Raw genomic sequence first — 23,546 nt, forward strand, 5'->3', positions numbered from 1 at the left:
AGGGAGGGGGAAGGCAGCAGCTATGGGAGCTTGCAGCAGGCGCAGCAGTGGCCAGCATCAGGTGTGCCTGGACGTCCAGTGACATTGAGTCCTGGTGCTCTCTTCACTGTCTCCTGGTACTCTGCTTGGGACCCTGGTTCTGTGAATCCAGCAGATGACCTTAGTTCTGCACATCTTTGTGCAAAAATTTCCTGAATTTCCAGGTTAGTGGAGGATGGGCTGTCATCTTCGCCTATGGCTTCAAGGGCTGGAAGACAGATAAAGTGGCACAGTCAGAGCCCAGAGGGCCACCCGGCGATTCTTCTGCTGAGGCCATCTCTCCCAGCTCCCGCCATGCCTAAGAGAGATGAGGACCCAAGGGGATCAGCCGCAAGGCTCTGGTCACGAATCCCCCGACTGGCGTCCCTGAAATCTCTCTGAGCCCTGCCCACACCAGGCCTCGTCCACACAAGGAGCGAAGCTGGCTGCAGCCGGGACGGGCATTGCAGCTCCCTGGCCGTCACTGCAGCTCTCCCGGCCAGCCCCCGCTGACAGCCCGCTGCCCTGACTCACCCTGAGTGAGCACATGAAGCTCGGCTAGCTGTCCCTTCAGGTAGCGCCCGGCCGTCCCTGGGAACACAGAGCCTGTCAGGCCCAGCGGCACAGCTCCTGCCAGCGGCGCTGCCAGCCCTGTGCCCACACGGCCTCCTGGCCCGGCAGGGCTCAGCCCGGGCCCTGGCCGCTCGCTGCCGAACCCAGGGCACGGCTGCCAGAGGCGCCGGGCCCGGGTGGCACTGCGGGGGCAGCAGGCGGGGCTGGGGCCGAGCTGCGGCGGGGCGGGGAGGGAGCCCGGGCTCGCGGCTCACCCAGGAACCTGAGGGCCGCCTCTCGCAGGGGCTCCTGTGGGTTCTGCAGGTAGGGCAGGGCCCGGCGCAGGAGCTCGGCCGCGCTGCTGCTGTCCTCTGCCAGCTGGAGAGAGCGGCAGCAGAGAAGGGTTGGCGCGGGCTCAGCCCCGGGGCCGGGCGCTCCCCGCGCCAGCCCCGGCCTCCCCTGCCCGCACAGCCCTGAGGCCCGGCCAGCAGCCGCAGGCGCCGGGCTCTGGAGGGGGCAGAGGGCCGGCTGCTGCCCGGGGAGCCGCGGTGCCGCCCCGCAGCCCCGCTGGGCCGCGAATCCATCGGCACCCGGCTGGGCCTGCAGGAGCCTGGAGCAGAGCCCGCGCGGCCTCGGGCTGCAGCAGCGGGCAGGGGCACAGCTGCCAGCCCGCACACCGAGCACCGCGCTCAGGGGGCTTCTCCAGGCTGAGGCTGCGGCCTCCCGGCCCTCCTTACCAGGCACTCGGTAAACTGTGACAGCTGCTCCTTCTTCAGCAGCTTCACGAGATTCCTCTTCTTCAGAAACTCAGTCACACCAAGCAGCGTTTCCCGAGAGGCCTGGAGAGCAGCAGGGACCCAGAGATGGCGCCACAGCCCAGGGCACAAGACCCGTGTCCCTGTGCCAGGGCCTGGAGGAGGCTGCAGCCCGCCAGGCGCCAGGGCAGGAGGCAGCCCAGGCTCCCTCCCAGGGATCCAGCAGCATCACACAAAACCTCACCTTCGCCACACGCCGGTTCTCCTCATGGCAATACAAGAAAAGTGGGAGCAAGCTCTGACACAAAATCTTCTTCATGGGCTTTTTTCCCTCATCCACTACCAAGTTCATCATCTTGTCAAAGAGTTGAATAGAGAGCAAGTGCACATTGCTGTTGTCCTTTAGAAAAGAAGAGGATAAGACCATTAAGGCCAATTATTCCAGGCTCACCAGAGAAAAAGTCTGAAAATCCATAAGGGAAAAGGGTATGCAGGCAATCTGTGCCCATGGCTGTGGACACAGAGCCTTACATGGTCAAAGAGCAGGAGGAGTGCCTCAGCGAGCTTCGGGGCAGTGGTGCTGGATACCAGGATGCCTTTGTGCTGGAGGACATTTGTGAACACACAGAGGCTCATGCTGACCACCTCTGCATCTGCATCCCCCAGCAGCTCCAGAAGCCTTGGAGACAGAGGGTGCATTCTTCTGGCCTGTGCGGAACACAAGGCTGTGCTGGGAAGCCGTGGCCGGCTGCACGGCTAACACCGCCCTGGCACTGCAAGCCCACCCTGCTGCTGCAGGGCCCACAGGACAAAGGCCTGTCCCAAAGCACTGGGGCAGGTGAGGCAGGAGAGCTGGGAGCAGCTGCCTCAGCTCCTGAAGCCCTGCCAGCCCAAGGGGCTGCTTTGCCCAGCGCAGCTTCAGCCGCTCCCTCCTTCTCACCATTGAGGGATCCTTGCTGAGCACCACGAAGCCTCGCAGCGCCAGGTGACGCCGCTCCCTGCACTCGCTCCGCAGGTACCTTGACATCATCTCCAGAAGGCTGTCACCACATTCACTCAAGTCCAGGCACCCGAGGACCTGAAAGGCACAGGGCAGTGACAGGGGACCCGGCCGGCAGGAGCCCAGAACCGCACAGGGCGGGGCCCAGGCAGCAGCACAGGGCGTGGGCACCGTCCCAGGCAGCTGTGGCTGCGAGAGGGCAGAGAGCTGGAAGGCAGCAGAGCCAGGCAGCGCTGGCCAACAGGCTCACCTCCACCAGGAATGCCAGGAAGGGCAGATCCCAGCACGGCTCTTCCCTGCTCTGTGGCCAGAGCAGGCAGAATGCAATGCGGGAACAGAAGGGGATCAAGACATGGCACAACTCCCTGGCAGGGGGGAAAAAGGCCGTGAGGTGGGAAGGCCAAACCCCTCCCAGAAGTGACTCACAGAGGTCTGGTCTTTCCCCAGCATCCCTGGAGAGGATGTGGGCGCTTTGTGAGGCGGCCCCTTCTGGGCACCCTCCTCTCCAAGGCTTTTCCAGTTCCCTTGGCCGTCCCTCGGTGAAAAGGCCCTCTGGCCCATGACCGCAGGGACTCTGAGGGGCACCTGGGCACAGGGCAGAAATATTGGGGACCGTGGGGAGCAGGGGGTCTCACCTGGCCAGCAGACCCACGGCATAGTGCTGGGTGTCAGCACACAGCAGCGTGTCCCAGCCACGCTTGCGCTCCATAGCCACCAGCACATGGTCCCACTGCAGTCGGCAGAGCAGAGCCTTCATGGCCCGCACTGCAAACCTGTGTGCAGAGCAAAGGCCAGGTCACACTGGGAGTACTGGCGCTGGCTACCATGGCACTAGAAGGACAGGGGGACTGGGACCTGTTGGGCTTGCTGGGAAGGCGGTGTTCCTCCCAGCATGCTCTCCAGAATGTAGCAACTTCTTCTGGTGGTATCTGCTGTGTGGTGATGACAACATGGAAGAGCAGAGCCACAAAGAGGCGGGAAGAATAAAGGTTCATTGCCTCGTGGCACTCGGGCACCTGGAGAATCACCCAGAGCCCCAGAGTTGCCTGCAAAAGAAGCAGCCCAAGGCAGCGCTCAGTGCCGAGGTGTCCATGGGGCAAGGCCCAAGAGCTGACACAGGGGGAGCAGCGGGCCTGGTGCCCCCTGAGCCTGCCCCTAGCTCAGGTTTCAGCCCAGCAACTGAGGCATGGAGAGGATGGAGAGCAGCTGGCAACCTGGGGGTGAGCAAAGGCCAGTTCCAGAAACTCACAGCCAGGGCAAAGACATCCTCGTTGTCCCCATCAGAGGTGCACATGCTGTGCAGAGGCCAGTTCTGCATCACACAGAGCAGCGTTGGCAGCACCTTTTCCACTGTGGCACTCGACGAGCCTATGGTTCTCCACATCATTGCAGCGGCTCTTTGGGATCAGAGCTCTGTGTCAGGGACATCTCAGTCACAGCACCATGCCCTGTGCACCCGTGACAGAGCCCAGGTGACAGAGCCTTGAAGGGCATGGGGGGAGTACTGGCAGCAGGCTCAGCAAACAGAGGGGCCCGAGGCTCCTGGGCCTCTCTGCCTGTCTGGCAGAGCCCATTGGACAGGCTGTGCAGGGCCGTGGGCCCTAAGGGCTGCTGAGCCCTGAGCTCTCAAGGCTCGTGGGCCCCGTACCTGTCACACGTTGGGGCACAGCGCAGGAGGGTCAGCACCACGTCAGCAGGGTGTTCTTCTGCCAGCCTCACAATGTCAATCTGCAGCCAGGCATCCACAGTCACTTGGGACATGAGACTCTGGTGGATGTTCTTCACCTTGGCTGGCACCTGGAGGAAGCATGGAGGAGAGATGGAGCGTTGTCCAAGGGAACAACTTCCCCAAGTATTTCAAAGAAGTGCTTCCCTTCTTCCACACTGTGCTGGCCTCAAAGGCTGAGGCGGCCCAGAGACCATGGCTTGAGGGGACACACGATCCTGGGAGGCCGCCAGGCCTGGCCCCAGGCTGCTTACCTGCTGTGGCTGAGAAGAAACACAAGGCTCCTTGAAATAGTCGAATATGAGTTCCTGACTCAGAGTGCGAGAGGGCATGGTGTCAGCATTTGCGATGCCCTGAGTGCGTCTGGTTTTGGCGTTTGTCATGTCCACATCCTCAGTCAGTGCCATGTCAGCCTTTGCCCTCTGGTCATTCCTTGCAGCCTCAGAGTCTTCTGAGAGCTCCGCTGGATCTGGGCTGGTGGCAGTATTTGTGATGCCCTGAGTCTCTTCACTGTCGGTGTTTGTGATGGCCACATCCTCAGTCATTGACGGGACAAGAGCCTTTGTCCAGGTTTCAGTCACTGAGGTGTCAGAGTTCTCTGAGCACTCAGGCGAATCTGGGCTGACATCAGGCTCAGCCTGGAGCTCGGTCAGCCCCGAGTCAGGCTCGGCCGGGCCCTCAGCTGCTGCGTTGCCGGTCTTCCTACGTCGAATGCGCGGGAACTTCCAGAACGCCTGCAGGAGAACAAAGGAAATGGAAGCCAGGGATGTTCCATGGAGTGCTCCAGGCATGGTGCTGGGCTGAGCAGTGACAGCAGGCCCAGCCCAGGTGGGGATGGCTGCAGGCACCTTCAGGGTTTTGCGGAAGCGGCCACGGGCAGGTTCCTTCTCTTCTGTGCGGTCCAGGGCTGCATCTGGCAAAGAGCGAGCGCAGCCAGAGCTGAGGGGCTGCGGGACAGGCTGGAGAACACAGCCCAGCCCTGCACACCCCAGGCAGGGACAGCCCCAGGATGCCCCAGGGGATGGAGCACAGACACTGCGGGGTGTCTGCCCAGGCCCTCTTCCCTCCTGTCCATGGGCACGTCCCCAGGGCATTGGATGGGATGGGATGGGATGGGATGGGATGGGATGGGATGGGCAGGGCCAAGCTGGCTGCAGGCATCATCCCTGTGGCCCAGCTCTGCCACTCACCGTCCTCCAGTGGCTGGAACTGCTCTGGGTTTTCATGCTGTTGTGCTGGCGCAGCTTCAGGGCTTTTCTTTTTTTTCCCCCTGAACACTCTGAACAAGCCGAGAAATCTGCTTGCCATGCCAGAGTTTGCTATCGAGGGCACCTGCAAGAGAGATGGCTCGGGAAAGCTCCAAGTCAACAAGTCCTCAAGGGCACCTGCAAAAGAAAAGCCTCGGGAAGGCCACGGGCTGCCAAGTCCTGTGGTCTTGCCACGAGGTCACCTGTAGGAGTAAAGCCTCAGAAAAGCTCCGGGTCAGGCAGGAATGAGCACGCTGTGCGGGGGCTCCTCACGGCACCGCTCTGTCCCGTCCTCTCCGGTCGCCTGCTCCGAGCAGAGTGGCGTGCTCTGGTCACTGCCAGCTCCTATGTCAGCACGTGTCACAAAGGCCATCTGTCCCGTTCTATGCCATAGTGACCATGCTGCACCATGTCACAAAGGGGGCCCCTTGCACACACTGCCACCTGCCCTGGGGCCACGCCCTGCCCAGCCAAAGTGGCCCAGGTTGGCAGGAATCCCTGGCCCCAAGTGTCTGAGACAGCCCAACAGGATCTTTAGGAAGGGCTCAGACCATCAGCAAACGCTGCCCTGCTCTGCGGGTGCAGGGCAGCAGAAGGAGCCCCCAGGGCTGCCGACGCAGCCGCGCTGGGAAGGGCAGGGGACTGTTGCAGATGATAGATAAATATGATGGTTCCTAAATAGTACAGCTACGATGAGAACAGTTCTCCCAGCTAGCCGGATGACAGCCCTGCCTTTAGATGAGTCCTGGGGTAAAATGGACTGTTCCATCCCACTCCCCAAAAGATGTATGGTTCATCCCTCACCTCTGGACCTTCCCCTAAAACATTAGTGCATGTAACCCCATTGGATATGCCTCATCCCAACCCACCTTGAAGCTCTCCTTATAAGGGGGCTTCGAGGGACCACGCGGCCTCTTGGAAATTCCTCCCCTCCTGGAACCTCTTTCCCTCCCTTGGAGCTTCCCCTCTCCTAAACCCTCCTTTTGTCTGTCCCCTCCCCAACCCTCTCAGGCGTCGCCACGTGCTGCGCCTGGGAGCACGAGGCAGGACCCTCCTGCACCCCCAATAAACCTCTTTCCCAAGAGCAAACATCAGAGATCTCTGCCTCCATCCATCCACACCGTGCTGGAGCGTGGTATTTTCCTCAGGGGACCTTCCATGGAAGCTGCCACGGCCTCCTCGGGACGCGCCCCGGCCCCGTGGCCATCCTAAAGCCGTGGGTGTGGCCCGCACAAGGAACTGTGGGCCAGGGCAGGAATGCTGCTCTGAGCCCTGGGGCCCGGGGAACGCTGACACCAGCAGCTGTGGCAGAGTCCCCGCCCAAGCAGACCTGCCAGCCCCCGAGCCCTGGCAGGGCTGGTGCCCGTCTCCTGCCCCAGAGACCTGTGCCCCTTGGGGGGCTTTGTGCCAGAGGGGGGGACAGCCACGTGCACTCGGGGCTGTGCTCCTGCCTGCAGGGGCTGTTGGCAGGAGCACCTGGAGCAACTGTGGGCAACAATGAGCAGATGGCAAAATGGTTAACCCTGCCCCGGTATAGAGATCTAAGTGGCCAATAAAGTACAGCTCCCTCCTCTTGTTCCCTGCAGCACAATCAGGACCGTGAACACAGTCACAGCTATTCTTTCTGCACCCCATAACCAAGGCTGTGCCAAACTACAGATGCTGCCTTCAAATGGACTCAAATTCCAGCAAAGACCTCTCACCTCCCAGACAACTCCTTCCCCAACCCATCTCCAACACCAACACCCGGCAAAAACCGCACCAAGGCCGACAACAGCCCGCCAGGACTCCAAGCTGACCCCATCCCTCCACTGAGCTTTCCCTCCCTCCAGCAGATACCCTGGCTCCCTGCACGTGCCGTGGGATGGCACTCAGGAGGATCTGCTCCAAGGCCTTCCCCGGCAGCAAGCTCAGGCTGCCAGGCCTATGGATCCTGGATCATCCTGCCCACCGAGCCTTCCATTGGCACGGCTCTTCCACTGACACATCTGCGCTCAGCTGGGACTACTCCGCTCACTCAGGGCTGCTGGGAAAGGATGGAGAGCAGCCTGACAAGCTCTTTCTCCAGCTCCCTCTGTGCTCTTGGGGAAGGTAGAACATTCCACAGGAAAGCAACTGGTGCCACAAGGAGTGGGTGCATCAGGCAGCTCAGGGGAAGCCCCTCAGGAATGCTGTATCCTGAGGGAACACTTTTGGCTTTGACCTGTGGGCACCTGCAAAAGCTTCAAATCAGCTGCCTCAGCTTCCAGGGCCTCTCTTGGCCAGCATCCTGACGTGGATGCAGGACGGCTGCCAGGCACTGCTGGGACCCAGCGGGACAGGACCGGCTGTCTCGTGTCCACGCAGCAGCCCTGACACAGCCAGGGCCATCCCGAGAGCAGACAGACGCTCACGGGCCAGCAGAGAGGAGCAAGGAGCCCTGGACTCCTCTCGGGGTATCTCAGCTGGGCTCGCTCCACCACACGCCCCCCTTGGAAGGCCTGCTGATGCCCAGCTGCCAGAAATGCCTACCTTGTGCTCTCCAAGATGCACAGGGAGAGACAAGGAGCAGGACACCTTGGCAGGCAAACCTTCCAAGCCTTTTCTGAGGCCAGGCACACACCAAGATCAGCCAAGACTCTCCACCACACTGCCTGGCCCACCCAGCCCAGCTCTGTGCTGGCCCTGGGCCACAGCAGCTCCCAGCAAGCAGGAGGCAAATGCATCTTGCCAAGAGATGCAACACAGCAGACAGGGAAGATGTGAAAAGTGAGCGTGTAAAGGCCTTTTAATTCACAGCTCCCACAGAGAGCTTTGGGGCTCACAGATGGACAGAGATGGTTCTGCTCACCCCTCTGTCCAAAGGGGGATGACACATGCTGCTGCAGGTGCTTGGGTTGGTCTCTGCAGGTTCAGGTGGATGCCAAACCTGCTCTTCACAGGCTTCTCCCTTCCCCTGCCCCTCTGTCAAGTCCAACGGTCCTCAAGGACCAAAAGGAGCACAGAGAGCCAAAGGGGGACACTTGCACCTGCCTCACTGAGAGCTCCCTGGGAAGCACTTTCCTTGAGAAGCAAGCCCTTGTCCTCCAAATGCATTACCCCAAATGTGCAGCTTTTCTGCTCAACACCAACGCACCCTCAAGAAATGCTGGCAAGGCTGAAGGACTTCATGTCCTTTCAGCACAGGCACTCCAGCTCTAGCTGGTATTCCCCCAAGTGCCTTTCCACGTGGAGGCTCAGACGTGCAGCCCCAGGCCCTCTACAAACACAAGCTGCTCACTGCCTCTTCACCTGCCTCAACTCCTGCCTGCGCTCCCGGCACCAAGACCAGGCTGTTCCCAGGCAGAGCCCAGAGCCTTGCTCCCTCAGGACGCTCTTGCCAGCACCTTCCAGGCCTCTCTGCTGTGCATGCAGCGCTTTTCATGCCCGCTCCCAACAGGCTGTGGAAGGCAGAGCACAGCCTGGCTGCCTCTGCCACCAGCACGCCCCAAACACAGGCGGAGGAAGAAGCAGCAGGGGCTGTTTTGTGGCCATGCCCAAGAGAGACTGCAAGGGTGCCCTCCCTCTGCTCTCACTTGGTTGGCTTTCTGACTGGCTCCGAGCCTGGGGTGGCCATTCCTCACTTGTGGGGACCAGAACCACAGCCGGGATCCCGGCACTGCCTGACAGCGCTCCGGGCACTGCCAGGGTCGCGCGTCCCAGTCTCGGGCACCGCTCTGCTGCTTCGTTTGCCCTCAGGCACACCCAAAGCTCCCTGCTAAGTCCGGATGGTCGCTGGTTCTGCCCTCTCCCTGATCCTGTGCCGGCATGGAGCACTGCTGAGCTTTCAGGAAGCTATTCCTGAAAACTTCCAGCATTCCAATCTCCTTTGTCCTCCATGGAAGCTTGCCATGGAATCCCTCACAGCTGGCTTCAGAGCATACTCAGGTTGGCTCTTCCAAATTCCAGGGGCTCCAGGCTGCTCAGCAGGATCTGCAACTCCACAGAGTTGTGGAACTGCACCTTCAGCACAGGCACCATTCCAGCCTGATCTGCCCTCGTTCCTCTGTGTGTGTGTGCACAGAACAGGGCGTGGAAGAGAACAGCAGCAGGGGCCTGCGTGTCCCAGGGCCTGGGATTTGCGCCGCTTCAGCTCCACAGAGATGCGGGTAAAGGGGAGAAACCAAACTTTATTGATGGAAAGGAAAGGGAAGGGATGAGATGGGGGCAAAAGAAAGGGATTGGGCAGGGTCTGAGGGCTGGAGGGAAGGAGCTGTCAACAGGGAGGGGGAAGGCAGCAGCTATGGGAGCTTGCAGCAGGCGCAGCAGTGGCCAGCATCAGGTGTGCCTGGACGTCCAGTGACATTGAGTCCTGGTGCTCTCTTCACTGTCTCCTGGTACTCTGCTTGGGACCCTGGTTCTGTGAATCCAGCAGATGACCTTAGTTCTGCACATCTTTGTGCAAAAATTTCCTGAATTTCCAGGTTAGTGGAGGATGGGCTGTCATCTTCGCCTATGGCTTCAAGGGCTGGAAGACAGATAAAGTGGCACAGTCAGAGCCCAGAGGGCCACCCGGCGATTCTTCTGCTGAGGCCATCTCTCCCAGCTCTCGCCATGCCTAAGAGAGATGAGGACCCAAGGGGATCAGCCGCAAGGCGCTGGTCACGAATCCCCCGACTGGCGTCCCTGAAATCTCTCTGAGCCCTGCCCACACCAGGCCTCGTCCACACCAGGAGCGAAGCTGACTGCAGCCGGGACGGGCATTGCAGCTCCCTGGCCGTCACTGCAGCTCTCCCGGCCAGCCCCCGCTGACAGCCCGCTGCCCTGACTCACCCTGAGTGAGCACATGAAGCTCGGCTGGCTGTCCCTTCAGGTAGCGCCCGGCCGTCCCTGGGAACACAGAGCCTGTCAGGCCCAGCGGCACAGCTCCTGCCAGCGGCGCTGCCAGCCCTGTGCCCACACGGCCTCCTGGCCCGGCAGGGCTCAGCCCGGGCCCTGGCCGCTCGCTGCCGAACCCAGGGCACGGCTGCCAGAGGCGGCAGGCCCGGGTGGCGCTGCCGGGGCAGCAGGCGGGGCTGGGGCCGAGCTGCGGCGGGGCGGGGAGGGAGCCCGGGCTCGCGGCTCACCCAGGAACCTGAGGGCCGCCTCTCGCAGGGGCTCCTGTGGGCTCTGCAGGTAGGGCAGGGCCCGGCGCAGGAGCTCGGCCGCGCTGCTGCTGTCCTCTGCCAGCTGGAGAGAGCGGCAGCAGAGAAGGGTTGCCGCGGGCTCAGCCCCTGGGCCGGGTGCTCCCCGCGCCAGCCTCGGCCTCCCCTGCCCGCACAGCCCTGAGGCCCGGCCAGCAGCCGCAGGCGCCGGGCTCTGAAGGGGGCAGAGGGCCGGCTGCTGCCCGGGGAGCCGTGGTGCCGCCTCGCAGCCCTGCCGGTCCGCGGCTCCATCGGCACCCGGCTGGGCCCGCAGGAGCCTGGAGCAGAGCCCGCGCGGCCTCGGGCTGCAGCAGCGGGCAGGGGCACAGCTGCCAGCCCGCACACCGAGCACCGCGCTCAGGGGGCTTCTCCAGGCTGAGGCTGCGGCCTCCCGGCCCTCCTTACCAGGCACTCGGCAAACTGTGACAGCTGCTCCTTCTTCAGCAGCTTCTCGAGATTCCTCTTCTTCAGAAACTCAGTCACACCAAGCAGCGTTTCCCGAGAGGCCTGGAGAGCAGCAGGGACCCAGAGATGGCTCCACAGCCCAGGCCACAGGACCCGTGTCCCTGTGCCAGGGCCTGGAGGAGGCTGCAGCCCTCCAGGCGCCAGGGCAGGAGGCAGCCCAGGCTCCCTCCCAGGGATCCAGCAGCATCACACAAAACCTCACCTTCGCCACACGCCGGTTCTCCTCATGGCAATACAAGAAAAGTGGGAGCAAGCTCTGACACAAAATCTTCTTCATGGGCTTTTTTCCCTCATCCACTACCAAGTTCATCATCTTGTCAAAGAGTTGAATAGAGAGCAAGTGCACATTGCTGTTGTCCTTTAGAAAAGAAGAGGATAAGACCATTAAGGCCAATTATTCCAGGCTCACCAGAGAAAAAGTCTGAAAATCCATAAGGGAAAAGGGTATGCGGGCAGTCTGTGCCCATGGCTGTGGACACAGAGCCTTACATGGTCAAAGAGCAGGAGGAGTGCCTCAGCGAGCTTCGGAGCAGTGGTGCTGGATACCAGGATGCCTTTGTGCTGGAGGACATTTGTGAACACACAGAGGCTCATGCTGACCACCTCTGCATCTGCATCCCCCAGCAGCTCCAGAAGCCTTGGAGACAGAGGGTGCATTCTTCTGGCCTGTGCGGAACACAAGGCTGTGCTGGGAAGCCGTGGCCAGCTGCACTGCTAACACCGCCCTGGCACTGCAAGCCCACCCTGCTGCTGTAGGGCCCACAGGACAAAGGCCTGTCCCAAAGCACTGGGGCAGGTGAGGCAGGAGATCTGGGAGCGGCTGCCTCAGCTCCTGAAGCCCTGCCAGCCCAAGGGGCTGCTTTGCCCAGCGCAGCTTCAGCCGCTCCCTCCTTCTCACCATTGAGGGATCCTTGGTGAGCACCACGAGGCCTCGGAGCGCCAGGCGACACCGCTCCCTGCACTCGCTCCGCAGGTACCTTGACATCATCTCCAGAAGGCTGTCACCACATTCACTCAAGTCCAGGCACCCGAGGACCTGAAAGGCACAGGGCAGTGACAGGGGACCCGGCTGGCAGGAGCCCAGAACCGCACAGGGCGGGGCCCAGGCAGCAGCACAGGGCGTGGGCACCGTCCCAGGCAGCTGTGGCTGCGAGAGGGCAGAGAGCTGGGAGGCAGCAGAGCCAGGCAGCGCTGGCCAACAGGCTCACCTCCACCAGGAATGCCAGGAAGGGCAGATCCCAGCACGGCTCTTCCCTGCTCTGTGGCCGGAGCAGGCGGAATGCAATGCGGGAACAGTAGGGGATCAAGACATGGCACAACTCCCTGGCAGGGGGGAAAAAGGCCGTGAGGTGGGAAGGCCAAACCTCTCCCAGGAGTGACTCACAGAGGTCTGGTCTTTCCCCAGCATCCCTGGAGAGGATGTGGGCGCTTTGTGAGGCGGCCCCTTCTGGGCACCCTCCTCTCCAAGGCTTTTCCAGTTCCCTTGGCCGTCCCTCGGTGAAAAGGCCCTCTGGCCCATGACCGCAGGGACTCTGAGGGGCACCTGGGCACAGGGCAGAAATATTGGGGACCGTGGGGAGCAGGGGGTCTCACCTGGCCAGCAGACCCACGGCATAGTGCTGGGTGTCAGCACACAGCAGCGTGTCCCAGCCACGCTTGCGCTCCATAGCCACCAGCACATGGTCCCACTGCAGTCGGCAGAGCAGAGCCTTCATGGCCCGCACTGCAAACCTGTGTGCAGAGCAAAGGCCAGGTCACACTGGGAGTGCTGGCGCTGGCTACCATGACACTAGAAGGACAGGGGGACTGGGACCTGTTGGGCTTGCTGGGAAGGCGGTGTTCCTCCCAGCATGCTCTCCAGAATGTAGCAACTTCTTCTGGTGGTATCTGCTGTGTGGTGATGACAACATGGAAGAGCAGAGCCACAAAGAGGCGGGAGGAATAAAGGTTCATTGCCTCGTGGCACTCGGGCACCTGGAGAATCACCCAGAGCCCCAGAGTTGCCTGCAAAAGAAGCAGCCCAAGGCAGCGCTCAGTGCCGAGGTGTCCATGGGGCAAGGCCCAAGAGCTGACACAGGGGGAGCAGCGGGCCTGGTGCCCCCTGAGCCTGCCCCTAGCCCAGGTTTCAGCCCAGCAACTGAGGCATGGAGAGGATGGAGAGCTGCTGGCAACCTGGGGGTGAGCAAAGGCCAGTTCCAGAAACTCACAGCCAGGGCAAAGACATCCTCGTTGTCCCCATCAGAGGTGCACATGCTGTGCAGAGGCCAGTTCTGCATCACACAGAGCAGCATTGGCAGCACCTTTTCCACTGTGGCACTCGACGAGCCTATGGTTCTCCACATCATTGCAGCGGCTCTGTGGGATCAGAGCTCTGTGTCAGGGACATCTCAGTCACAGCACCATGCCCTGTGCACCCGTGACAGAGCCCAGGTGACAGAGCCTTGAAGGGCATGGGGGGAGTACTGGCAGCAGGCTCAGCAAACAGAGGGGCCCGAGGCTCCTGGGCCTCTCTGCCTGTCTGGCAGAGCCCATTGGACAGGCTGTGCAGGGCCGTGGGCCCTAAGGGCTGCTGAGCCCTGAGCTCTCAAGGCTCGTGGGCCCCGTACCTGTCACACGTTGGGGCACAGCGCAGGAAGGTCAGCACCACGTCAGCAGGGTGTTCTTCTGCCAGCCTCACAATGTCAATCTGCAGCCAGGCATCCACAGTCACTTGGGACATGAGACTCTGGTGGATGTTCTTCACCTTGGCTGGCACCTGGAGGAAGCATGGAGGAGAGATGGAGCGTTGTCCAAGGGAACAACTTCCCCAAGTATTTCAAAGAAGTGCTTCCCTTCTTCCACACTGTGCTGGCCTCAAAGGCTGAGGCGGCCCAGAGACCATGGCTTGAGGGGACACATGATCCTGGGAGGCCGCCAGGCCTGGCCCCAGGCTGCTTACCTGCTGTGGCTGAGAAGAAACACAAGGCTCCTTGAAATAGTCGAATATGAGTTCCTGACTCAGAGTGCGAGAGGGCATGGTGTCAGCATTTGCGATGCCCTGAGTGCGTCTGGTTTTGGCGTTTGTCATGTCCACATCCTCAGTCAGTGCCATGTCAGCCTTTGCCCTCTGGTCATTCCTTGCAGCCTCAGAGTCTTCTGAGGGCTCCGCTGGATCTGGGCTGGTGGCAGTATTTGTGATGCCCTGAGTCTCTTCACTGTCAGTGTTTGTGATGGCCACATCCTCAGTCATTGATGGGACAAGAGCCTTTGTCCAGGTTTCAGTCACTGAGGTGTCAGAGTTCTCTGAGCACTCAGGCGAATGTGGGCTGACATCAGGCTCAGCCTGGAGCTCGGTCAGCCCCGAGTCAGGCTCGGCCGGGCCCTCAGCTGCTGCGTTGCCGGTCTTCCTACGTCGAATGCGCGGGAACTTCCAGAACGCCTGCAGGAGAACAAAGGAAATGGAAGCCAGGGATGTTCCATGGAGTGCTCCAGGCATGGTGCTGGGCTGAGCAGTGACAGCAGGCCCAGCCCAGGTGGGGATGGCTGCAGGCACCTTCAGGGTTTTGCGGAAGCGGCCACGGGCAGGTTCCTTCTCTTCTGTGCGGTCCAGGGCTGCATCTGGCAAAGAGCGAGCGCAGCCAGAGCTGAGGGGCTGCGGGACAGGCCGGAGAACACAGCCCAGCCCTGCACACCCCAGGCAGGGACAGCCCCAGGATGCCCCAGGGGATGGAGCACAGACACTGCGGGGTGTCTGCCCAGGCCCTCTTCCCTCCTGTCCATGGGCACGTCCCCAGGGGATGGGATGGGATGGGATGGGATGGGATGGGATGGGATGGGATGGGATGGGATGGGCAGGGCCAAGCTGGCTGCAGGCATCCTCCCTGTGGCCCAGCTCTGCCACTCACCGTCCTCCAGTGGCTGGAACTGCTCTGGGTTTTCATGCTGTTGTGCTGGCGCAGCTTCGGGGCTTTTCTTTTTTTTCCCCCTGAACACTCTGAACAAGCCGAGAAATCTGCTCGCCATGCCAGAGTTTGCTATCGAGGGCACCTGCAAGAGAGATGGCTCGGGAAAGCTCCAAGTCAACAAGTCCTCAAGGGCACCTGCAAAAGAAAAGCCTCGGGAAGGCCACGGGCTGCCAAGTCCTGTGGTCTTGCCACGAGGTCACCTGTAGGAGTAAAGCCTCAGAAAAGCTCCGGGTCAGGCAGGAATGAGCACGCTGTGCGGGGGCTCCTCACGGCACCGCTCTGTCCCGTCCTCTCCGGTCGCCTGCTCCGAGCAGAGTGGCGTGCTCTGGTCACTGCCAGCTCCTATGTCAGCACGTGTCACAAAGGCCATCTGTCCCGTTCTATGCCATAGTGACCATGCTGCACCATGTCACAAAGGGGGCCCCTTGCACACACTGCCACCTGCCCTGGGGCCACGCCCTGCCCAGCCAAAGTGGCCCAGGTTGGCAGGAATCCCTGGCCCCAAGTGTCTGAGACAGCCCAACAGGATCTTTAGGAAGGGCTCAGACCATCAGCAAACGCTGCCCTGCTCTGCGGGTGCAGGGCAGCAGAAGGAGCCCCCAGGGCTGCCGACGCAGCCGCGCTGGGAAGGGCAGGGGACTGTTGCAGATGATAGATAAATATGATGGTTCCTAAATAGTACAGCTACGATGAGAACAGTTCTCCCAGCTAGCCGGATGACAGCCCTGCCTTTAGATGAGTCCTGGGGTAAAATGGACTGTTCCATCCCACTCCCCAAAAGATGTATGGTTCATCCCTCACCTCTGGACCTTCCCCTAAAACATTAGTGCATGTAACCCCATTGGATATGCCTCATCCCAACCCACCTTGAAGCTCTCCTGATAAGGGGGCTTCGAGGGACCACGCGGCCTCTTGGAAATTCCTCCCCTCCTGGAACCTCTTTCCCTCCCTTGGAGCTTCCCCTCTCCTAAACCCTCCTTTTGTCTGTCCCCTCCCCAACCCTCTCAGGCGTCGCCACGTGCTGCGCCTGGGAGCACGAGGCAGGACCCTCCTGCACCCCCAATAAACCTCTTTCCCCAAGAGCAGACTTCCGAGATCTCTGCCTCCATCCATCCACACCGTGCTGGAGCGTGGTATTTTCCTCAGGGGACCTTCCATGGAAGCTGCCACGGCCTCCTCGGGGCGCGTCCCGGCCCCGTGGCCATCCTAAAGCCGTGGATGTGGCCCGCACAAGGAACTGTGGGCCAGGGCAGGAATGCTGCTCTGAGCCCTGGGGCCCGGGGAACGCTGACACCAGCAGCTGTGGCAGAGTCCCCGCCCAAGCAGACCTGCCAGCCCCCGAGCCCTGGCAGGGCTGGTGCCCGTCTCCTGCCCCAGAGACCTGTGCCCCTTGGGGGGCTTTGTGCCAGAGGGGGCCACAGCCACGTGCACTGGGGGCTGTGCTCCTGCCTGCAGGGGCTGTTGGCAGGAGCACCTGGAGCAACTGCGGGCAACAATGAGCAGATGGCAAAATGGTTAACCCTGCCCCGGTATAGAGATCTAAGTGGCCAATAAAGTACAGCTCCCCCCTCTTGTTCCCTGCAGCACAATCAGGACCGTGAACACAGTCACAGCTATTCTTTCTGCACCCCATAACCAAGGCTGTGCCAAACTACAGATGCTGCCTTCAAATGGACTCAAATTCCAGCAAAGACCTCTCACCTCCCAGACAACTCCTTCCCCAACCCATCTCCAGCACCAACACCCGGCAAACACCGCACCAAGGCCCTCAACAGCCCGCCAGGACCCCCAGCTGTCCCCATCCCTCCACTGAGCTTTCCCTCCCTCCAGCAGATACCCTGGCTCCCTGCACGTGCCGTGGGATGGCACTCAGGAGGATCTGCTCCAAGGCCTTCCCCGGCAGCAAGCTCAGGCTGCCAGGCCTATGGATCCTGGATCATCCTGCCCACCGAGCCTTCCATTGGCACGGCTCTTCCATTGACACATCTGCGCTCAGCTGGGACTACTCCGCTCACCCAGGGCTGCTGGGAAAGGATGGAGAGCAGCCTGGCAAGCTCTTTCTCCAGCTCCCTCTGTGCTCCTGGGGAAGGTAGAACATTCCACGGGAAAGCAACTGGTGCCACAAGGAGTGGGTGGCATCAGGCAGCTCAGGGGAAGCCCCTCAGGAATGCTGTATCCTGAGGGAACACTCTTGGCCTTGACCTGTGGGCACCTGCAAAAGCTTCAAATCAGCTGCCTCAGCTTCCAGGGCCTCTCTTGGCCAGCATCCTGACGTGGATGCAGGACGGCTGCCAAGCACTGCTGGGACCCAGCGGGACAGGACCGGCTGTCTCGTGTCCACGCAGCAGCCCTGACACAGCCAGGGCCATCCCGAGAGCAGACAGACGCTCACGGGCCAGCAGAGAGGAGCAAGGAGCCCTGGGCTCCTCTCGGGGTATCTCAGCTGGGCTCGCTCCACCACACGCCCCCCTTGGAAGGCCTGCTGATGCCCAGCTGCCAGAAATGCCTACCTTGTGCTCTCCAAGATGCACAGGGAGAGACAAGGAGCAGGACACCTTGGCAGGCAAACCTTCCAAGCCTTTTCTGAGGCCAGGCACACACCAAGATCAGCCAAGACTCTCCACCACACTGCCTGGCCCACCCAGCCCAGCTCTGTGCTGGCCCTGGGCCACAGCAGCTCCCAGCAAGCAGGAGGCAAATGCATCTTGCCAAGAGATGCAACACAGCAGACAGGGAAGATGTGAAAAGTGAGCGTGTAAAGGCCTTTTAATTCACAGCTCCCACAGAGAGCTTTGAGGCTCACAGATGGACAGAGATGGTTCTGCTTACCCCTCTGTCCAAAGGGGGATGACACATGCTGCTGCAGGTGCTTGGGTTGGTCTCTGCAGGTTCAGGTGGATGCCAAACCTGCTCTTCACAGGCTTCTCCCTTCCCCTGCCCCTCTGTCAAGTCCAACGGTCCTCAAGGACCAAAAGGAGCACAGAGAGCCAAAGGGGGACACTTGCACCTGCCTCACTGAGAGCTCCCTGGGAAGCACTTTCCTTGAGAAGCAAGCCCTTGTCCTCCAAATGCATTACCCCAAATGTGCAGCTTTTCTGCTCAACACCAACGCACCCTCAAGAAACGCTGGCAAGGCTGAAGGACTTCATGTCCTTTCAGCACAGGCACTCCAGCTCTAGCTGGTATTCCCCCAAGTGCCTTTCCACGTGGAGGCTCAGACGTGCAGCCCCAGGCCCTCTACAAACACAAGCTGCTCACTGCCTCTTCACCTGCCTCAACTCCTGCCTGCGCTCCCGGCACCAAGACCAGGCTGTTCCCAGGCAGAGCCCAGAGCCTTGCTCCCTCAGGACGCTCTTGCCAGCACCTTCCAGGCCTCTCTGCTGTGCATGCAGTGCTTTTCATGCCCGCTCCCAACAGGCTGTGGAAGGCAGAGCACAGCCTGGCTGCCTCTGCCACCAGCACGCCCCAAACACAGGCGGAGGAAGAAGCAGCAGGGGCTGTTTTGCGGCCATGCCCAAGAGAGACTGCAAGGGTGCCCTCCCTCTGCTCTCACTTGGTTGGCTTTCTGACTGGCTCCGAGCCTGGGGTGGCCATTCCTCACTTGTGGGGACCAGAACCACAGCCGGGATCCCGGCACTGCCTGACAGCGCTCCGGGCACTGCCAGGGTCGCGCGTCCCAGTCTCGGGCACCGCTCTGCTGCTTCGTTTGCCCTCAGGCACACCCAAAGCTCCCTGCTAAGTCCGGATGGTCGCTGGTTCTGCCCTCTCCCTGATCCTGTGCCGGCATGGAGCACTGCTGAGCTTTCAGGAAGCTATTCCTGAAAACTTCCAGCATTCCAATCTCCTTTGTCCTCCATGGAAGCTTGCCATGGAATCCCTCACAGCTGGCTTCAGAGCATACTCAGGTTGGCTCTTCCAAATTCCAGGGGCTCCAGGCTGCTCAGCAGGATCTGCAACTCCACAGAGTTGTGGAACTGCACCTTCAGCACAGGCACCATTCCAGCCTGATCTGCCCTCGTTCCTCTGTGTGTGTGTGCACAGAACAGGGCGTGGAAGAGAACAGCAGCAGGGGCCTGCGTGTCCCAGGGCCTGGGATTTGCGCCGCTTCAGCTCCACAGAGATGCGGGTAAAGGGGAGAAACCAAACTTTATTGATGGAAGGGAAAGGGAAGGGATGAGATGGGGGCAAAAGAAAGGGATTGGGCAGGGTCTGAGGGCTGGAGGGAAGGAGCTGTCAACAGGGAGGGGGAAGGCAGCAGCTATGGGAGCTTGCAGCAGGCGCAGCAGTGGCCAGCATCAGGTGTGCCTGGACGTCCAGTGACATTGAGTCCTGGTGCTCTCTTCACTGTCTCCTGGTACTCTGCTTGGGACCCTGGTTCTGTGAATCCAGCAGATGACCTTAGTTCTGCACATCTTTGTGCAAAAATTTCCTGAATTTCCAGGTTAGTGGAGGATGGGCTGTCATCTTCGCCTATGGCTTCAAGGGCTGGAAGACAGATAAAGTGGCAGAGTCAGAGCCCAGAGGGCCACCCGGCGATTCTTCTGCTGAGGCCATCTCTCCCAGCTCTCGCCATGCCTAACAGAGATGAGGACCCAAGGGGATCAGCCGCAAGGCGCTGGTCACGAATCCCCCGACTGGCGTCCCTGAAATCTCTCTGAGCCCTGCCCACACCAGGCCTCGTCCACACCAGGAGCGAAGCTGACTGCAGCCGGGACGGGCATTGCAGCTCCCTGGCCGTCACTGCAGCTCTCCCGGCCAGCCCCCGCTGACAGCCCGCTGCCCTGACTCACCCTGAGTGAGCACATGAAGCTCGGCTGGCTGTCCCTTCAGGTAGCGCCCGGCCGTCCCTGGGAACACAGAGCCTGTCAGGCCCAGCGGCACAGCTCCTGCCAGCGGCGCTGCCAGCCCTGTGCCCACACGGCCTCCTGGCCCGGCAGGGCTCAGCCCGGGCCCTGGCCGCTCGCTGCCGAATCCAGGGCACGGCTGCCAGAGGCGCCAGGCCCGGGTGGCGCTGCCGGGGCAGCAGACGGGGCTGGGGCCGAGCTGCGGCGGGGCGGGGAGGGAGCCCGGGCTCGCGGCTCACCCAGGAACCTGAGGGCCGCCTCTCGCAGGGGCTCCTGTGGGCTCTGCAGGTAGGGCAGGGCCCGGCGCAGGAGCTCGGCCGCGCTGCTGCTGTCCTCTGCCAGCTGGAGAGAGCGGCAGCAGAGAAGGGTTGCCGCGGGCTCAGCCCCTGGGCCGGGTGCTCCCCGCGCCAGCCTCGCCCTCCCCTGCCCGCACAGCCCTGAGGCCCGGCCAGCAGCCGCAGGCGCCGGGCTCTGGAGGGGGCAGAGGGCCGGCTGCTGCCCGGGGAGCCGCGGTGCCGCCTCGCAGCCCTGCCGGTCCGCGGCTCCATCGGCACCCGGCTGGGCCCGCAGGAGCCTGGAGCAGAGCCCGCGCGGCCTCGGGCTGCAGCAGCGGGCAGGGGCACAGCTGCCAGCCCGCACACCGAGCACCGCGCTCAGGGGGCTTCTCCAGGCTGAGGCTGCGGCCTCCCGGCCCTCCTTACCAGGCACTCGGCAAACTGTGACAGCTGCTCCTTCTTCAGCAGCTTCTTGAGATTCCTCTTCTTCAGAAACTCAGTCACACCAAGCAGCGTTTCCCGAGAGGCCTGGAGAGCAGCAGGGACCCAGAGATGGCTCCACAGCCCAGGCCACAGGACCCGTGTCCCTGTGCCAAGGCCTGGAGGAGGCTGCAGCCCGCCAGGCGCCAGGGCAGGAGGCAGCCCAGGCTCCCTCCCAGGGATCCAGCAGCATCACACAAAACCTCACCTTTGCCACACGCCGGTTCTCCTCATGGAGAACATTCCACAGGAAAGCAACTGGTGCCACAAGGAGTGGGTGGCATCAGGCAGCTCGGGGGAAGCTCCTCAGGAATGCTGTATCCTGAGGGAACACTGTTGGCCTTGACCTGTGGGCACCTGCAAAAGCTTCAAATCAGCTGCCTCAGCTTCCAGGGCCTCTCTTGGCCAGCATCCTGACGTGGATGCAGGACGGCTGCCAGGCACTGCTGGGACCCAGCGGGACAGGACCGGCTGTCTCGTGTCCACGCAGCAGCCCTGACACAGCCAGGGCCATCCCGAGAGCAGACAGACGCTCACGGGCCAGCAGAGAGGAGCAAGGAGCCCTGGGCTCTTCTCGGGGTATCTCAGCTGGGCTCGCTCCACCACACGCCCCCCTTGGAAGGCCTGCTGATGCCCAGCTGCCAGAAATGCCTACCTTGTGCTCTCCAAGATGCACAGGGAGAGCCAAGGAGCAGGACACCTTGGCAGGCAAACCTTCCAAGCCTTTTCTGAGGCCAGGCACACACCAAGATCAGCCAAGACTCTCCACCACACTGCCTGGCCCACCCAGCCCAGCTCTGTGCTGGCCCTGGGCCACAGCAGCTCCCAGCAAGCAGGAGGCAAATGCATCTTGCCAAGAGATGCAACACAGCAGACAGGGAAGATGTGAAAAGTGAGCGTGTAAAGGCCTTTTAATTCACAGCTCCCACAGAGAGCTTTGGGGCTCACAGATGGACAGAGATGGTTCTGCTCACCCCTCTGTCCAAAGGGGGATGACACATGCTGCTGCAGGTGCTTGGGTTGGTCTCTGCAGGTTCAGGTGGATGCCAAACCTGCTCTTCACAGGCTTCTCCCTTCCCCTGCCCCTCTGCCAAGTCCAACGGTCCTCAAGGACCAAAAGGAGCACAGAGAGCCAAAGGGGGACACTTGCACCTGCCTCACTGGGAGCTCCCTGGGAAGCACTTTCCTTGAGAAGCAAGCCCTTGTCCTCCAAATGCATTACCCCAAATGTGCAGCTTTTCTGCTCAACACCAACGCACCCTCAAGAAACGCTGGCAAGGCTGAAGGACTTCATGTCCTTTCAGCACAGGCACTCCAGCTCTAGCTGGTATTCCCCCAAGTGCCTTTCCACGTGGAGGCTCAGACGTGCAGCCCCAGGCCCTCTACAAACACAAGCTGCTCACTGCCTCTTCACCTGCCTCAACTCCTGCCTGCGCTCCCGGCACCAAGACCAGGCTGTTCCCAGGCAGAGCCCAGAGCCTTGCTCCCTCAGGACGCTCTTGCCAGCACCTTCCAGGCCTCTCCGCTGTGCACGCAGCGCTTTTCATGCCCGCTCCCAACAGGCTGTGGAAGGCAGAGCACAGCCTGGCTGCCTCTGCCACCAGCACGCCCCAAACACAGGCGGAGGAAGAAGCAGCAGGGGCTGTTTTGCGGCCATGCCCAAGAGAGACTGCAAGGGTGCCCTCCCTCTGCTCTCACTTGGTTGGCTTTCTGACTGGCTCCGAGCCTGGGGTGGCCATTCCTCACTTGTGGGGACCAGAACCACAGCCGGGATCCCGGCACTGCCTGACAGCGCTCCGGGCACTGCCAGGGTCGCACGTCCCAGTCTCGGGCACCGCTCTGCTGCTTCGTTTGCCCTCAGGCACACCCAAAGCTCCCTGCTAAGCCCGGACGGTCGCTGGTTCTGCCCTCTCCCTGATCCTGTGCCGGCATGGAGCACTGCTGATCTTTCAGGAAGCTATTCCTGAAAACTTCCAGCATTCCAATCTCCTTTGTCCTCCATGGAAGCTTGCCATGGAATCCCTCACAGCTGGCTTCAGAGCATACTCAGGTTGGCTCTTCCAAATTCCAGGGGCTCCAGGCTGCTCAGCAGGATCTGCAACTCCACAGAGTTGTGGAACTGCACCTTCAGCACAGGCACCTTTCCAGCCTGATCTGCCCTCATTCCTCTGTGTGTGTGTGCACAGAACAGGGCGTGGAAGAGAACAGCAGCAGGGGCCTGCGTGTCCCAGGGCCTGGGATTTGCGCCGCTTCAGCTCCACAGAGATGCGGGTAAAGGGGAGAAACCAAACTTTATTGATGGAAGGGAAAGGGAAGGGATGAGATGGGGGCAAAAGAAAGGGATTGGGCAGGGTCTGAGGGCTGGAGGGAAGGAGCTGTCAACAGGGAGGGGGAAGGCAGCAGCTATGGGAGCTTGCAGCAGGCGCAGCAGTGGCCAGCATCAGGTGTGCCTGGACGTCCAGTGACATTGAGTCCTGGTGCTCTCTTCACTGTCTCCTGGTACTCTGCTTGGGACCCTGGTTCTGTGAATCCAGCAGATGACCTTAGTTCTGCACATCTTTGTGCAAAACTTTCCTGAATTTCCAGGTTAGTGGAGGATGGGCTGTCATCTTCGCCTATGGCTTCAAGGGCTGGAAGACAGATAAAGTGGCACAGTCAGAGCCCAGAGGGCCACCCGGCGATTCTTCTGCTGAGGCCGTCTCTCCCAGCTCTCGCCATGCCTAACAGAGATGAGGACCCAAGGGGATCAGCCGCAAGGCGCTGGTCACGAATCCCCCGACTGGCTTCCCTGAAATCTCTCTGAGCCCTGCTCACACCAGGCCTCGTCCACACCAGGAGCGAAGCTGGCTGCAGCCGGGACGGGCATTGCAGCTCCCTGGCCATCACTGCAGCTCTCCCGGCCAGCCCCCGCTGACAGCCCGCTGCCCTGACTCACCCTGAGTGAGCACATGAAGCTCGGCTGGCTGTCCCTTCAGGTAGCGCCCGGCCGTCCCTGGGAACACAGAGCCTGTCAGGCCCAGCGGCACAGCTCCTGCCAGCGGCGCTGCCAGCCCTGTGCCCACACGGCCTCCTGGCCCGGCAGGGCTCAGCCCGGGCCCT

The 23,546-nt window shown here is 61.5% G+C and overlaps 2 protein-coding genes across 2 annotated transcripts; both read right to left on the reverse strand.

The window, feature by feature from the left end:
• LOC146766972 (maestro heat-like repeat-containing protein family member 6) lies at positions 1-5,671 on the reverse strand. Its single transcript, XM_085584737.1, has 15 exons — positions 5,572-5,671; positions 5,242-5,330; positions 4,306-4,785; positions 3,974-4,122; positions 3,575-3,722; positions 3,181-3,371; positions 2,961-3,098; positions 2,576-2,690; positions 2,266-2,403; positions 1,857-2,033; positions 1,570-1,725; positions 1,308-1,409; positions 846-948; positions 553-609; positions 1-247 (listed from the first exon to the last, which is right to left on the reverse strand). The coding sequence occupies exons 1-15, from the start codon at positions 5,669-5,671 to the stop codon at positions 21-23; spliced, it is 2,370 nt and encodes a 789-aa protein (XP_085440863.1). The 3' UTR covers positions 1-20.
• Positions 5,672-9,537: 3,866 nt separating this feature from the next.
• LOC146766973 (maestro heat-like repeat-containing protein family member 6) lies at positions 9,538-15,218 on the reverse strand. The gene is made up of 15 exons (XM_085584738.1): positions 15,119-15,218; positions 14,789-14,877; positions 13,843-14,322; positions 13,511-13,659; positions 13,112-13,259; positions 12,718-12,908; positions 12,498-12,635; positions 12,113-12,227; positions 11,803-11,940; positions 11,394-11,570; positions 11,107-11,262; positions 10,845-10,946; positions 10,383-10,485; positions 10,090-10,146; positions 9,538-9,784 (listed from the first exon to the last, which is right to left on the reverse strand). The coding sequence occupies exons 1-15, from the start codon at positions 15,216-15,218 to the stop codon at positions 9,558-9,560; spliced, it is 2,370 nt and encodes a 789-aa protein (XP_085440864.1). The 3' UTR covers positions 9,538-9,557.
• Between the last annotated feature and the right edge of the window lie 8,328 nt (positions 15,219-23,546).

This window comes from Lonchura striata, chromosome 7 (assembly GCF_050655825.1).
Source record: "Lonchura striata isolate lonStrDom1 chromosome 7, ASM5065582v1, whole genome shotgun sequence".
Lineage (NCBI taxonomy): Eukaryota > Metazoa > Chordata > Aves > Passeriformes > Estrildidae > Lonchura > Lonchura striata.